This window comes from Lutjanus erythropterus, chromosome 14 (assembly GCF_056507025.1).
Source record: "Lutjanus erythropterus isolate fLutEry1 chromosome 14, fLutEry1.hap2, whole genome shotgun sequence".
NCBI classification, from domain to species: Eukaryota; Metazoa; Chordata; class Actinopteri; order Lutjaniformes; family Lutjanidae; genus Lutjanus; species Lutjanus erythropterus.
The window spans coordinates 15,388,177-15,405,057 of NC_139330.1; the positions used below are offsets into that span (position 1 = coordinate 15,388,177).

Here is a 16,881-nt window from a genome sequence, read left to right on the forward strand (position 1 = left end):
CATGTTTCTTTTTCAACACAAGGTTTTAATAAACACATCAACCGTCTATCACCTACACGTATGTGATACCTGTTCCAGAAGAATGAGAGGATACTGTGCAGAGATTTCTTTAAGAGCACTCAAAGCAACATTATATTGTTACTGGAAAAAAAAGTAACCATGGCAATGATATTTTCCAGGCAGGTGGAAGTCTGGACAGGCACGCTTTTAAAGCACCATTTGTTTCCAGTTGGAAATGGATGTGGGATTTTAGTTAATTCAGTTCCACACAGGCAGGAGCTTGTAGGCAAAAAAGGCTTGAGCAGGCGTTGTCTCCAACATAGCAGAAAGGGAAAAATACTATTACATGATCTGAAATACAGGATGTTACACACCTTGCACATACAGCAAACATTAAAGTATAATTGTGTGCTTGTAGAGTGTGGTACTGATGCATGCACTGCTCTGTGTCTAACGCCATCTTCAATCTTTCTGATTGTACTGTGCTGCACACTGCCGCACCAAAGGGGATATTCAAAGCAAGCAACAGTATCGGCTCACAATATTAAGTATTGATTTTTTTCACTCAACAATGAAAATCAGTAACTGTGATGATCTAGGCTAGAGACTTCAGAAATATATACACCACAATCTAATATCAGTTCCCTGTTTTATCTTCAGTCCCTCTGTTTTCTTGCACACGAAAACCCCAGATGGGTTTGTCCTTGTTGATTTGTCTTTAATGTTCAGTTGTAAGAAATAACACATGTAACTCCTGTTGACTGTTCTAGGCTTCCTTACCTACAACATCATTTGATTGTCTTTGGTTGAGGTTCTATGCAGGCAACCCTAGACAAGCCACATCTACAAATGCTTTGTAAGGCCTATTAACTGTTCAAGTACACTGAAATAATCTGAAATCACAGAATAGCTGTGATTGGCTATAATGGTTAATAAATTCATAACACCTCAAAATACTCAACCACACTGTCTTAAATTACTCAGTAACACCAGTTTCTTCCTGACTTATCAAACCATTATGTCTTAAAGGCAGAGATCAGATTTTTTAAAGTGGAGATGTATGTATCTAGTCTAATGGTATTACCAGCGGTAGACTGTGGTCAGCACAGCCCCAGGTTGGAGAAGCAGCAAGATTACCGGCGAATGAAGCCAAGCAATGTACTGGTGTGGAAAGTGTCAGCACCAAAACATGTTTTAGACACCTAAAAGAAGCCCTACCTAAAAAATATCATTATCATTTTAAGTGAACGCTATATTTAGAATATTAACACAGCTCGACCTTGCCATTAGACAGCCTTTTTCAACAGGAAGTTACTGTTATATATACCAAAGCCACCAAACTCCTTTGGTTAAAACACTGATTTGACCCTGCAGTTTGTTTGTTAGTTTGTGTGACTTAAGCAAATCCAACCTAACCCTTTAAAACACCAAAGTCACACAACGACACAAACAAACTAGAGGCAGCAATTGTCCAGCAACACCTTTGCTCTGTGAGGTAAAATTACTGTTTTTCCTTAAGGAGTCTGGTTGGTTTGGGGAGAGCAATATTTGGCTAATATAACAGCTATTTCCTGCCAGAAAAGGGCTGTCTGTTGTCAAGCTAAAGTGGTGAAAACATTCTAGATATATATTACACTAATATTGATTTCTTTAGCTGCACCTTTTTAGGTGGCTAAAATACATTTTGCTGCTGCTTCTCTCCACAGCAGTACGTTACTTAGCCTGCTGCTTCTCAAAACTGGGGTTTTGATGACTGCTATGCACTGTAGGTAATACAGGTAAGTACCTCATACAAACCCCACTTCAAAAATCCAAAATCCCTTTCATTCATTTGAAAGGTCAGAACAAACACAATCAGTGACGATGAATATCTATACACCTCACAGAAAAACACATACATTAGAATTACATACTGTTAAATATATATGATTTATAAATTCTTTCATTCAGCTGCCTCAGTTAAGATCTCCATCCCTAATTCAATGTATTTAATCGTGATTTATTATCAACTCTGTGGATGACCAGTCCTCCAAGTCTTTTCAGGTTAGAGAGGGGAAAGCATGAGAGAATTATCCAGCTGAGTTAAATCTCCTCTCCAATGATTTCCACTGGGAGACGGAGGCTTATTGGAGAGAGGAGAGCTTCTGGACTTGTGAGTGATGGGAGCTGGAACTCAGCACCAGCTTAGCAACATGTCTCTCAGAGTCAAGGCAATCTTCAAACAGACTTCTAATTCATTAGGATGACAGACACCTTAGGGTGAATGATGCAGAGGAGACAGGAAGGAGAGAGGGTACTGTGCATCATCTAATTTTCAGATGGACACCCTTGAACTGCACTCTAGTACCAAAATGTCTTTAAGGCAAACGTGAATACTGATCCTCTAAAAGGAGAAACACCAGTGACAAAATGCATTCCTTCAAAGATAAAGTTTGCAGCAGCACTATTAATTGAGACAAGATTTTAAAGGTGCCCTGTGGAGTGTTTGCGTAAACAAACAAAACCTATGTTTACATTCACTGTGTGCATCTTTCAAAATGTGCTGAATGCATTTACTTCCTCATAAAACATACATAGAGCCAATTTAGAGTATTTTACCTTGTGTCACCACTGTAAAAATGAAAAAGCCGAGAACACTCAACATTCAAGCCAACTTACTAAGCAATAGATGTTTGTGTTTTGAGCCCAACTTAAACTCTTTTCAAAGTTTTGAAGAAGTTTTACTGACTACCAATCTTTCGCTGAAATAATTTAGTTTTTGTCTTTGTATAAACTTGAATCTTCAAGTTTTAGAAACCCCCAAAAATTATATTTCAAAAATTATTGAGTAAACTTATTGAAGTGAAAGTGAATGATGGTTGACATTTTAATATTTTCGATTAAAACCTTTTAATTTTCAGGCACTAAACTAATGACAAATAACGTTCACAGCTCAGTAAGCTGCCTTGAAATTTTGAGTTGGCTCAACTTTTTCACCATGTTGTTTAGATCCATGTTTTTTAGCTTGTAGCCTTCTTCTTGTGGGCCCATTGCTACATTTCTTTGTCCATTACCACTACTGACTGTCAATCGGCAGAATAATGTGAAACCATCTGTAAGAATGTGTACCACAAAAACAAAACTGGGACCTATTTGTAAAAACACTGCTCCATAGTGCTACCAGTGGTCAAAAACTCCACATGGTACCTTTAAGTATCACTCTGTTGTGATGGATTGCAGCATTTCTAAAGGTGAATTTATCTCATTAGTGGCTAAAGTTTTCGGCATACAGACTTACTTTACACCTCCTCCTAATGCAGGAGAAAAAAAAACTCTTTAAAGTACCAGATGTGCAATAACATGGTAAGAAGAGGTCTCCCATATTCGGTTGTTTGATGTATGAAAGCTAACGATTCTAAGACACTGTTCATGAGGACAAGAATCCGAACAGGTAGCATTTGGTGTTTACGTGACTTGTGAAGTTAAAGGTGTGCTTCATGGTGTTGTGCATTTTAAGTCAGTCATACAGAAAGCCATTGTTTGGTCAAGTTGCATGTGCATTCCAAGCCACTGTGAAGGCTAAGCAAGGACGATGCGGAAAAAGAAAAAAAAAGAAGAAAGCGATCATGAAAACAGAGAGAAAGACACAGAGAGAAGAGCTGGAGGGGAGTATACAAGTACACATCCCTGAGGTCCTCCTGGAAGGCGCTGGAACCCTGACTGTGTCTCCTCCAGGGTCTCTGACGGTCAAAGGGCCAGACTGCGAGCATTTGAGGCTGAAGCCTGCGCACGTTGGACCACTCCTGGACACTTCTCTCTCTTCTGCAGCTTGTGGTTTTGAAACAAGCCCTCGTTTCGCGGGACACCATGAGCTCCATCTGGGAAAGTCAATAGCCCTGGAGGCACAGACACAGGGGGGACACTATGACCAACCAGAGAGAGAGAGGATATCGACATCCTGTTGGACTAACTGTTCCAGTGATGCAACAGACTTACCATATCCCTCAACACGTCCATCTTTGAATTCTCCTTCAAACTTCATGCCATCGTACCGACTGAAGATTCCTGTGCCCTGAAACTTTCCATGTGCAAATTCCCCCTCATACCTGATATGTTGAAAACAGAAAAGGAAGTCATGATTCTCCAAATCCACAATTTAATAAGACTGTCTGTTTCAAGGTCATGTTTTGATTTGATTTTTCAGATAAAACATTTTTTTATTTTGCACTGACGGTCATGCTATTGTTAGACTATCGAGTTTCGATTTGTAAAGATCAACAGATCACTGGTTTTATGCCGCGACAACTGTTACTTACTGTTGTCACTGTTACTTACATTTTTAAATTATGCTTTATACAGATTAAATGTGATATAACAGCCAGTCAGCTGTGCTGTGTCGTCTTTGAAGTGTTGTTTTTTCTTCAAACACATACTGGTTGCCACAACTAGGAGGAGGCGGAGAGAAAAAAAATACTGTGAGAACTGCAGATCCTGCCTTTCAATTTGCTTTGTGAAACTGGGAGCTCATTTCAATTGATTTTTGATTTAATACAGACACTGTGACACACCTAGTCATTAGGGTTCAAGCCTGAAAGGCCACACCCTTCACATCAATGCAACTTACTTGAAATTGGACACACAAGTCGAGCTCAATGTACTCTACAAAAGGCCCGTTGGACCATAAAAGGCCACCATATAGATTTCTGACATCTGTTTAGTACAGAATTATTTACTGGGTACATGCATATGTATGTAAATAGCTATATATATTGTTTTGTTTTATTTTTGTTTTGAATTTTACCCCATTCTATTCTGAATTTAAATAATTATTAATTATGTGTTTGTTGTATTTTGTGTGTCGTATACTACATGTATACTACATAGATGCAGGATCCACGATTCTAATTTTATTGTACAATGGTAATAAATCGCCTTAATTTCTTGTAAAGGGGAGGCAAAGGGGAAACTTTGGGTGCACAAATATTGAAACACTGCAGGGTTTGTGACAATGACACAAGTGTGTCATTGGTCTCACTCCTTCTTAAAACAGAATCAAATTAGCTGTTGTTCTACTTTGTGAAGCCCGAAATCTGATTGTTGCTGCTCGTGGCTTTAATTTTGAACCCCTCGAACCCCCAAACTGCTGCCTGCAGCTATCAGCTGTAACTGTGTGATTGAGGACAACACTTTTTTTTTTTTGATCCCACACCTGGATCCATCTGTGAAGAACAGCACACCAGAGCCATGGAAGAGTCCGTTCTCAAACTGGCCGGTGTAGCAGGTTCCATCCTGAAACTTGAGCTGGCCAACACCATGCCTCCGACCTGAAAAGCCACACACCATCAGAGTGAGCGATGGCTCAAACTTCAAACAGATGATGGAAACACAAGAAATCCTGTCAAGGCAGACGACCTTGACATCTTGATGATCTTTTACCATTTGCTGATGCACATTTTATCCACATGGGTGTCATCATGCCTCATCTAACCACTTAGTTGCCTATGGATTACTCTTTGGCAATAGTTTGTAACATACTCTAAGAGATGACCAACTGAGCATGACATTTGAACTTGCAATGCCGCTCAGGGTTTTATATTCACTTGGTGTTGTGGAGCCACTACATATGTCACATGAGTAAGTACGTGCTCGGATTTAAGTATCCAACCCCCCTTCTTCCCTCTCTCTGTCAGCTAAAGGTTTACTACTGAATTAGGAGTCCCATCTGCCTCCTGCGGGGTGGGAATTACAGCACTCTAATCCAGCAGATATTTAGCAGGGATTTCTACTTTAGGATCCAGACTGAGAAAACGGTCAAGGAATGTACATGTATTCCCCTCCTAGTAGCCTAAGATCCACTACTGAAGCTTATAATCATGTCAGAGGGCACACACCTACATGTTTATGGACAACCGCTACAACTGGCTTACACCCTCGATTGCCACATTGGAAAAGCAGGCGCATTTGATGGGTGAAGGAATACACCAGTTAAAATGGTGTGGACAGTGTTTGCCTAAAAGCAGCTGAAAATCATCACAAACCCAATGCTAAGACAAAATAAAACGCCCTGGATGTCCTGTACCTTGTCTTTTAGGATGGTTTGGTTATAACGGGAGCTGACACAAGACTCTCTGAGATTTCTCCAAACAGGTCCAAAGACTAATCCAGAAGATTTGACAAAGCTAGAGCTGGTAAATCTGGCTCTGTTCGTCATGGGCTGCCAATGCTAGCTAATTGGGATTTGATTAAATAGCTTGAGCTTGCATGTCACCAGCATCACTGTGCATGTGTGGTGGAGAAAGTTGAAGCAGTGTGAGCATCTTCATAATCTTTGCCACAGGTGAACATTTTGACAAGACGTTTCCTCTTCACAGAAAGATTTAACTTTCCAGTCGGCACACATCCATGAAGAGGAAACCTAACATATTGGCTGTCACTAGTCCTTGTATATGTTCCTGCTAGCTTCTTCATAGTATAATAATATTATTTATGTAAACACAAATGACTCTTGAGATGGAAAAATAGCTGGCAGATGCTACTTGCACAGGGATGGAACAGCCAATGTTGATTTTTATACCTGGGAGTATATAGCCTGGCAAAGCAGAGACAAACACCCAGATGTTCATAGTGAACAATGCTATTTGCACCCCAGGTTTAACTAGACACCGTGGGTGGAATACCCACTGTGACAATCTGCACCTGGGGTGGAATAGTCAATGTTGCTATTTACACCTGGGTGTATATAACCTAAAATAGCAGAGACAAACACCCAGGTGTCCATGGCCAAGAATGCTATTTGCCTCCCAGGTGTAAACAGCCACCCAGGGTGGAACAGTCAATGTGGCTATTTGCTGCTGGGCTGGAAAAGCCAATGTGGCCATTACACCCAGGTGTATATAGCCTAACAAGGCAGAGACAAGCACCCAGGTGTCCGTAGCCAACAATACCATTTGCACACTGGATGTAAATGGCTAATGTGAGTATTTACCCCCACATGGCAGAGACAAAACACAATCTTTTCCTGAAGCTAACCAAGTAGTTTTATTTCCTAAACCTAACAAAGTAGTTTTGTTGCCTGCACCAGTTGGTTTTGTTGCCGAGACCTAAACACATTGCAACTGAAAACAAACCAAAAAAACCTAATACTGCCTTCTAATTCCACACTAGACCCTGCTGTCCACACCAGAGTCCTGAGCTTAACCACAATCTCTTATCTGCAGGAAATTTGTTGCTCTTTATATCTAAAATAAACAGATTGGGTGTGAATAGCCAAGCTCTTTCTCTATTCTCACCTGGGTGCACACAGACACTAAAAATAATATGGTTCAACAATACTTTATGTGCAGTTATGATTGTTCATCAAGCCCATGCTGAGACAGAGAGTGTCGTTGCCTGAGCTAATGTCACAAGTTGTACTCAAACGCTAATCAAGAGCACTCTTTCATTTTATTTGCATGTCAGTCTCCTCAGTATTAGCTCTACTGAATATGATCGCATTTTACCAACATGTGTGCATGAGATCATGTTTAAATAGTGGAAATACACTGCATGAGTTGAGCTGAACTTATGTACAAGTATGTGTAGACAACATTATTGCTTTAGAAAAGTAAAATCGAGCAAGGTGTTCTTGACAGAAAAATGTTTAATATTAATATTTTATGGGTATATAAGTAAGATGTTCATTTTTGCATTTGGTTACATTAACTTGTTAAATCCAATCCAAATGTTGTGCAACAAACACTGAATACATTTTACAAGTCTGTCAATGTGTCACCATTCCTTTTCAAACAGCTGATAACTAACACAGTGATGCATTGGAGAGACACTACGAGGACTGAATGTACAGTTACAGAAGGTGCAAGTGAAAGCCTGAGTAATCTCCGTGGTTACGCTGGTGATGCTTGCACTCAAACTTTATTTAAAACTGAGAAATATGATCGTCTTGCCTTCTTTCCACTCGCCGTGGTACTCTTCCCCACTGGCATAGGTGAAAGATCCTCTGGTCAGAGTCATGTCACTCCTGTTTTCAACACACAAACACACTCGTTGGCAACAGAGCGCAAGAACACATCTGCGGTGGTGATCAGCAATTTATGTTTAAAAGAAAAGCACTTGAATGTTTTTCAGAGTGGTCATCTGTGAATCTCTTCCAGCTCTGAGATGCTTCTTTAGCTGACCATGACCCCTAACCTCACAGTAGAAGGAAGCAAGTGAAGAGGTAATTTTCCCTAATGGGCTTAGTCCTTCTGTTCACGAAACAGAGGGAGTAACCTTCTCTTAAGGACATATTGTTGTTGATCTTTTCCTCGTCTGACTCTGAAGTCCAGAAGTTATGATGGGCTCTACTGTCTTTTCCTACTGCCACTTTTATGGTCAAAAGGAATGACTGCTAACTCGGCTTGCTTATTATGTGCTCAGCTTGTCAGTCTTGACAGGTTTTGCTGCTAAACTAGCTGGTATCGTCGCTTCACTTGATCAAGTACAGATCTGACAATGTCAACATACATATTTCCCCGGAATCATCATTGCCGTTCTGTATTTTCTGTATATTCAAAAAATGAAAAAATATTCATTAACTTGAATTTTCAGTTCATTTAAAGGTTATTCTATAGTTTATGTAGAATAGACTGCTGCAGGAGTGATGTATTTTTGTAGGCCAACCTGGAAGTTAGTATCACTCTGGTTACCTACACAAAAAAGACAGACATCAAACCAGACATCCTGAAAAATTCAGGACATTCCCAAATTATAAGCAGTTTTCCCAGATTCTCTCCTTTTTGTCCCAAAACTTAACCATTACAGTAACAGATAATGTGAACGACGTATGAACCTGTGAAAATTTCCAATAAAATCAATTCCTGCTTTTAGTTATTGCAAATATCCTGTTCAAATCTTTGATAAGTTAAAGAAAAAAATCTGCACTTTTAATGTGGCTGTCAAGTCAGTGTTGCAATAAATTCCTGAAGGCACGCGATACTGATCAAGAAAACAAAGTTTTCCTGCTCATTGAGCTGTGCAGAAGTGCCCACGTGTATAAGGATGCATTGTGGGCGAGCTTGTGACTCCAGCACTCATGTTGTCACCACCCTGGCCAATAGCTATTACTTTGTGGGCCCCAAACATGGCGCTAGCTGACAAAAATACTCATCTAGCAGGCCCCCTGGCAACCCAGAGGTGGAGACGAGAAATCAAAGCTGAAGTAGTCTGTGTTTCTTCCTTAAAATCAGTGACAACACTGTGACATCATTGGATGCAGGAAGAAGAACAGAATTTGCAGCAGAATAACTGTTTTCTGTCAGCAAGAATATATTATGCATTCAATGGACAACAGTGCTTAATTTTCCTTTTAAATTAGTAAAGACAAAGAAAATTATGCATGAGGCTCAGTATGTGACCAACATTCAGTGTCTTTAGTTACAGACCTTCCAAACACTTGAATACATTAGAGGATTATTTTTCAGCACATGATGGCTAAAGCAGAGTTGTCTGCCCCCAGACTATTATGTAAGGTGAAATTGTTGCCAAAATTGTTATGGAAAGAAGTGCACGTGCCTGTCCCTGTAACTTTTCAGTGGGGTGTCGGATCAGAGGATAAAGACAAGTTACACCAGATCCTATAACTGTCAAAGCAAGACGTCTCTGTAATGCCTGGTGTATGTAGTGGTGATCCCAGTTTAAAAAACACACATGGGCGAATAAACGCCTTCTATGTAGGAACAGACTGAAAAACGTGACTGTATCATGACTACATGTATAAACAAGAGCTAACAGCATGGTGACCATTTCAAAATATTGTTCAGCAGCTATGAAACAGATGACAGTGTTGTCCAGAATGGCAGTCAGGTGTAGTTTTACCCATGCGGTCGCCATTGAATAAATAATTAATCAGCTCACACTAAGAATGAAACACCCGGTATTGAAAATATCCAATTTAAGCTGCCAATATGTTTCGATCGGTGCAGCCTTTACATAGTCGTTTCTCAATAGTCTACCGTTTTTATTGACAAGCCTATGAAAACCGTCTGTAACCCATGGCAACACAACTAAAAGCGAAAAGCAGCAACACCTATTAACGCTATCATTTACCTGTACGCTACGTTTGTCGTCTCTGAAGCATGGAAACCACCGTACAGGAGCGGAGGGGCGTAAAAATATGAAAACACCGGCTGAGAAACGTATGTCGCGTTCACGTGATCCTCGTAAGCTCCGACATCAGAGTTCAATTACATGCATTCATATAGGATTCTGATGCAATGGGTTGTTATAAGTGATAATAAAATATGTAACAAAGACAGTTATTGTGGCCGTTGTTTTATTTAGATTTTGAGAGGAAACAGCTTACTGAAAATCGTGAAATGCCTTCCTCATCAATAAAATTGTAACATCATATTCTTTGATTTGCCTTGGTTATATCCGATTTGGCCGATAAAGACTATGTTTAGCAACATTTAGGCTATAGAAACCAATCCTCTCTCTGCAAGCCACTGGTGGCCTGCTCGCAGTGAATTTCAAGCGCACTGCAACTCATGATTCCGACAATTCCAACAGGTTTTGAAGGCAGCACTACAACAGCATCATTGCAGCCTGACCGCCGCGCTATTTCATTGCATGACTGTTGTAGGCTCCCATTGAAAACTTTCTCTGATTGGCCTAGTGTGCTACAGCTTAGAGACTGTGGCAGACATATTTTTATAAGGCTGTTAGGCATATTTCTGAAGCTTCTTGAAGCACTCAGCAACACTACAGCTGAAAGGGAAGCCCAGTCTGGGATACATTATGTGTAATATGTAGGTCACATACTTAATATATAGTCTTTAGTGAAGTATATATAAAGGTGTCACTATGTCATAATAATAATAATAATAATAATAATAATAACAATAATAATAATAATAATAATAATAATAATAATAATAATAATAATAATATAATTACAACAATAATAATAATTCAACAACAGTAACTTAAAGGCATAATATCTACTAACAAAAAGGCATTGTAACATAGTTTCAACATAATTTGTAACATAGAGTGTTTAACCTACAAAGTGAAATTCTGTAGTGTCATCGACAGCATGTTATTTTAAGCATCACAGGTATGTTGCTGGACCATAGTTGCAATGTAACTTTTGCGATTTGTGCGATATCAGTGCCAGCACGCTATTTTAACTTTAGCCACTATTTGGCCACTTTTTGTAAATCTTGCAACATTTTAGCAACATTATAGTAAGAACAAGAAACATCATGCAAAGGCACAGATGTGCAAAAACCACAGAATATCTATTATGTTATAACATTTCAACAATGTACCTGTAACATAAGTGATGGCAATGATGGTAACATTGCAGTAACATTAATGTTACAGTAACATTACATTACGTCTTAAATGACATGTCACAATTGCAATGTTACAGGTACTGTGTTGGTGGGGTGCAAAATTTAGCTGAATAAAAACAATGAATAGACTTGGTTATAAACGCAATCCCTTTCAAATGTCCCTTATGACCCCTAAAAGTGTGTGGTGGTGGCTGTATCTGCAGAGACCCTGATATCTCTTCTTTTCTCATTAGTTTGCCGGGCTTGAGACCCTTTACCGACTCATGATGTTGGTAACTGACATCTTGGGAATGAGACTCAAAAATCAGCTATGTTTCTGGTGTGTTTATGAACAGCTTGAACAAATTCTACTGACTCTACCTTTAAGTCACTCAAAATGTCTAACTTGCAAGGATAGTATGTATTTTATTAGTTCTTATGAAATACTGATGAATCTGAATCTGAAAAGTCACCATAGACTGTTACTGTTCCTGAAAATCCAATTAAGGCACCAACTAGATCCAGAATAAGGTATGCTTCAAATAATCCACAGAAAGTGATAAGAAATGGTACTGCAATATTTAGGTCCAAAAATTTTTGGTGGAGGTAAAACCAGACTAGATTAACTTCTGTGAATCATGAATTTCTGTACAAGGAAGGGATAATGCATAAAGAGCGTGTCACACTATTGTCAAATAAACCAGCCACGGTCAGGGCTGTAGATTGTAACTTGCACAAAACTCAGTCAGATGAAGGATCAATGAGTCAGGCAGGATAGACTAACATATTCAACAACAAAACAACTGCTCCTGCACTCTCTATGCTACTTGCAGATGAAGAGGGGGCATGAAAGGTTAAGGGGAATGCTTTTTGGTAATGTTGCTAATGGGGATGGAAATCACCTACTGATAGTATAGATAAAGCAATAACTGCATTACTAAACTATAATTTTGTGATAGTATAGCCAAAGCAGTGGGAGGAAAAGTTAGAGAATCACCAAAAGTATTTAGGATTCATCCCCTGGGAACCACGGACTTCTGTACAAAAATTAATGGAAATCCAACCTGTAGGGTTTGAGATATTTCTGTTTCCACCAAAGTGGGAGACCAACATTACCATCTCTACAGACATACTGAAAGCACTGAATAACAATGCAGGATCTGTTTTGGGAGCAAACTATCTCATTTTATTTTAGTTAGTTTGCCAAATTACTGCACACTGTTTGACAAATAGTAAACCTGGGGCCTTGGGGCAGTTGTCTGCTTTGCCTGGTTGCCCCGCTGATGCCACATAGTTACTGACCTTTTTACTGAAAATACCTCAGCCATATTTGATTTGTTCTAAACAGCATATGGTAGGCCAGCGGTTCCCAAACAGTGTGCTGCGGCACACTGGGGTGAGGCAAGGCCAGGTGTCCTGTGGAATCTTGTGACTATCATACATTATTATTCCAACAAAAAGTTATTAATAATTTTTTATTTTACTGTATCAGTACTTTGTACTTTAAAATCCTTTAAAAACTTCCCTTCAAAGTGAACCTTTGTTTTTGCCATTTAGTGATAGAGAGCCAGATAGTGAGAATTATTAGACGTCTGTCTCTTCCTCTTTTCAATTTTATTGTCTCATCTTTAATGTATGATTTAAATTGTTGTATTGTCAGTCTGATGAAATGATGATAATATACTGTTATTTTATTGATGTCATCATATGAGAATATACACTGATTTGGGATATTGTTATATTGTGATATGTAATAAGTGTTTTTTTTCTTGGTTTTAAAGGTTGCATTACAGTAAAGTCATGTCATTTTCTGAACTGACCAGACTGTTTTTTCCTATTCTATTCCTATTTGCCCCCATCCACATTGCTGATGAATATTTATCAGATCTCTCTGTGTTAACATTTTGTAAAAGCACCAATTGTTATTCCTACAATATTGTTGCAGTATTGATGTTGAGGTATTGAGTAAAAATAATGTGATATTTGATGTTGCCCTTATGCATCATATTGCGTAAGATAATCACTATTTGTGAATTTGTTGTTGTTATTTTAGAGGAAATGTGTATATTGAGGCTACATCATGTATTCAGACATAGCCTAAAAATATCAAGATATTATTTATAAACCATACTGCCCAGAACCACTATGATAACAGGTGTGCTTGAGATTGTGGGTAGCCCTTTGATGTGCCTTGGGCTTAAAATGTTTGAAAACCAAGGTAACCTATCAATGCAAGCTCTACATTGTATTTCTTTTAAGATAAATTCACATTATTGGTGTTGTTGTTGTTGTTTACATTGGTGAGCAAAATCTGGTGACGTAATTATTTATTTTATACTTATATAGCCCCTGACATGACTGATATTTGGTTACCCTGTGTGAGCATTTCCCTCTGAAGTGATTTCCTCTTCAACACGGAGGCGGGCGCGTTCACGCAACAGAGCGCTTCCTCTTCCCGTGCTGGTGCCCGCCACACAAGAGCGATAGAAAATGGCGAGTCAGTGTAAACGGCAGCAATGCACAATCGACAGGCGCGGCTTTCGGCAGGAACTTGACTCGTGGCGACACAAACTCATTCACTGTGTAGGTAAGGAGAATGCCAGTTACATACTGAACGTTTTTACTGGTTGAATTTCGCCTCTGCGTGGCCGTTATCGATGTAAATAAGCATCTATTACCGGGACTCACTCCGGGCATCCCCGAGCCACTTTTTTGTCCTCAACTGTTTCCTTCAAACGGCAGCCAGCCTGAGCAGTTAGTTCAGTGTTGCAGTTTGTCACTGTGTTGCGTTACTTCTTGGGTTTCCCTGCTGGTTTTAATGTTTGTATATCCAAACTGTGGACTTAACTTATGTTCTGGCGTAACGTTAGTTTGTTTAAAGGGCACCGTCCTTGTTTTAAAGGGAGTGTCTTTCGCCGTTGCGTCGGCTAAAAGACGTTTGCTAAAATGCGCGTACCCGTGTGATGATACTGTATTTTGGATGGGGGAGGGCGACTAATACCCGTGATAGATGTTTTCATTTAACATTTAGCTTACTTGCTTTTTATCTAATCCTGCGGACACGCATTACTGCATTGAGGAAGTGGCCATGAGACCCCACCGCTGGGGGGAGTTCACATTTTCGACGACGTATCACCATTAAACTTCTCAGTCCCCTTTAAAACAAATAATTGAAAAGGCACCGCTGACTTGAGGGCTTACGTCTTGCTGTATTCTGTACATATGCGTGGGAGTTCAAACGGGACTGTAATTGTAAAATAAAGAAATTGTGAGAATATGCAAAACAGTGGAGGAATTATCCTACAATAAGGGCTTGGGCAGGAAGGTTTCAGCCAGGCCAGTATATGGCTTCATGGTTAGTCTGTCCTCCAAACTGAAATATCTTACTCTAGCCCCACCAGCAAGTCAGATGTTTCACTTATAATTTAAAAGACAAATTTGAATGAAATTAGGCATTCACTGTTTGCACTAAATAATCCTCTGAGTTTTCCTCTAGTGCCTCCATGGGGTTGCCATCTGTGGGACAGTGTGAAATATCCTGGAGCCCCCTGTGGACAAAAGCATTCGTGTTTCCACCACCATAACCACAAACTATAACATCAAATAGGGCTAGGCAATGTCTACCAAATTAGCACGACGTTATCAAAAGTGAAACGGTGATGGATGATGATGTTGCTTTTGATAAAATGGTCTTCCTCTCGGCGCCACATGTCTGTAACCTAGTTTAAAAAGAAAATTATAAACACAAGTAGTAGTGCAATGATACAACAACAACCTCTTTTCATTTTCTCTCTCACGTGTTAAAAACCAAACTTAGGTGGCAACTCTGAGGGGACGCTACCTGAAATACCGAGGGTTTTCAAATCACAATGTCATGATAGTTGAGGGGCTCAATGGTAGATGACTGTCAGCCATTGTGAAGGACAATGGCATTGTCCATCCTGCTTCTTTTGAACTTGCTAGCTTGGTATTATCTGTGACTTTGACATAAACATAGGTTTGTTTCATCTGATTTCTAGGAGAATCCAACCCATTGGCAGGCGTGAAGAATAACTAGGCCTATATAGAAATAGCTGATCTTTGCATGCATGGTCTTGCTTGATATTCATGTTCCCCAGAGGATTAATTATAATAACTAAGATACCCTGACCTTTCATCTAGCATTCATCTAAAATTTTAATTTGTCTAATGGCCTACTTAGATGTATGACCAATTACCTGTGCAGCTAATTACATTCCATTAAGCTGTACTTTGTGCTCAGTGCTAATTTGTAAATGTTAGCATGTTAACGTGCTAAACTACAATGGTGACCACGGTAAACACACCTTCTTAACATCAGCGTGTTTGTATTATGAGCATGTTGGTGTGCTGATGTTTTCACTGTATTTAGTGTATGCATATTTTGTCACTACCTTTTTGTTTGTTGTAGTTGTTCTTTTGTTTTTGACTCTGAGACCTGCACCTTCTGCACCTTTACTTGGCAATCAACACTGATTCCGACTCTGCCATTTAGCTCAAAGCACTTAATCCACCTACAGCTTTGCAGAGCTGCAAGCATTGCTATGGACTCTTAGTTTTGTTGTAACAATAGCTCGGGATAGGAAGAATCAAGTGTATAGGTCAACTGAACTACACCTGAAGTTTATCATTACTGGTCTGTGGTGGTGTGCATCTACTATTTAGGACAAACATCTTACTGCTGAGCATACTATTTATTGTAATGTAGTGTTACTCCCCATGGCCAGCAAGTAGACATAACCTGACATTTGGTTCTGGTGTACATTATGTTGTTACATTGCAAACCAGTTGACGTAGGGCTAACATTTGCATATATTGTTACAAGTTTAGATGTACATGAGAATAGCCTTCAAAATAGCAACAATAATATTAGTGGACAACTTCAACTGTGTCACATGCCTTGTGAATAGTGCTGTGCAAATTTCAATAAGAGAAACTAGGACACTATAAACAAGAAAAATATAAAAAATAGGAAACAGTCTATAAAATGAAAACAATAAAACTGACTCAACAGTTGAATTTACACCAATATTATATTATATTGATGTATGTTTGATGTTAACTGGGCTACAAATTGGGCAGTTTTTCCTTAAAGAGATAGTTCACCCAAAAATGAAAGTTCAATCATTATCTACTCACGCTCATGCTGACTGAAGGTCAGGTTTAGTGTTTTTACTCCACAAAACACTGCTGGAGTTTCACAGGAACACAGTGTTGCAGAATCTCCCAAACAGCTAACCAGTTTTCAAACAAAAAAAACAACACAACCAAAAACAAACATAAAACACCTCCACACTGCTCATATGGTGTAATCCAAGTCTTCTAATGCTTTGGCATGCTGTTCACTTGCACGTGGACCCCCCCAACAACCCACACACACAGTTCTGACTGTGTGCACATGAACGTGGCTCTAAGCTAAGGATCTACAGTTAAGATTTAGTCTGAAAACATGGTGTAAAGGACGTCTTTCAAGTCAGTTTGGCATGTCAGGGTTGATTGTGTTTTCTGTTTGAAAACTGGTCACGATTCGCTTTAGTTGTTTGGGAGATTCTGCAATACTGTTTTCCTGTGA

The 16,881-nt window shown here is 39.3% G+C and overlaps 2 protein-coding genes across 4 annotated transcripts in view; one reads left to right on the forward strand and one right to left on the reverse strand.

The window, feature by feature from the left end:
• Nucleotides 1-1,377: 1,377 nt before the first annotated feature.
• Nucleotides 1,378-13,796, reverse strand: morn4 (MORN repeat containing 4). 2 transcript variants are annotated; one of them, XM_084736710.1, is made up of 5 exons: nucleotides 13,665-13,796; nucleotides 7,923-7,996; nucleotides 5,189-5,303; nucleotides 3,976-4,085; nucleotides 1,378-3,875 (listed from the first exon to the last, which is right to left on the reverse strand). In XM_084736710.1, the coding sequence occupies exons 2-5, from the start codon at nucleotides 7,987-7,989 to the stop codon at nucleotides 3,727-3,729; spliced, it is 441 nt and encodes a 146-aa protein (XP_084592836.1). In that variant the 5' UTR covers nucleotides 7,990-7,996; nucleotides 13,665-13,796; the 3' UTR covers nucleotides 1,378-3,726. The 2 variants fall into 2 exon arrangements, with proteins under 2 accessions (XP_084592836.1, XP_084592837.1); XM_084736711.1 differs by lacking the exon at nucleotides 13,665-13,796 and adding an exon at nucleotides 10,063-10,146.
• The window catches only part of LOC146315346 (ligand-dependent corepressor), a 31,499-nt gene continuing 28,325 nt past the window's right edge, over nucleotides 13,708-16,881 (forward strand). Inside the window, exon 1 of one of the 2 annotated variants that reach the window (XM_084736709.1) lies at nucleotides 13,708-13,878. In XM_084736709.1, coding sequence (XP_084592835.1) covers nucleotides 13,782-13,878 — 97 coding nt within the window. In that variant the 5' untranslated portion in view covers nucleotides 13,708-13,781. The remainder of the gene's footprint in view (nucleotides 13,879-16,881) is intronic. The other variant, XM_084736708.1, reaches the window with a different exon arrangement.

What these genes read in the sequence shown, in the direction of transcription:
- morn4 (XM_084736710.1), bottom strand. Translation starts at nt 7,989, where the DNA reads ATGACTCTGACCAGAGGATCTTTCACCTATGCCAGTGGGGAAGAGTAC. An exon ending in CCACGGCGAGTGGAAAGAAG is followed by an intron (nt 5,304 to 7,922) that starts GCAAGACGATCA and finishes GTGGCTTTTCAG; the next exon opens with GTCGGAGGCATGGTGTTGGC. An exon ending in TTCTTCACAGATGGATCCAG is followed by an intron (nt 4,086 to 5,188) that starts GTGTGGGATCAA and finishes TCAACATATCAG; the next exon opens with GTATGAGGGGGAATTTGCAC.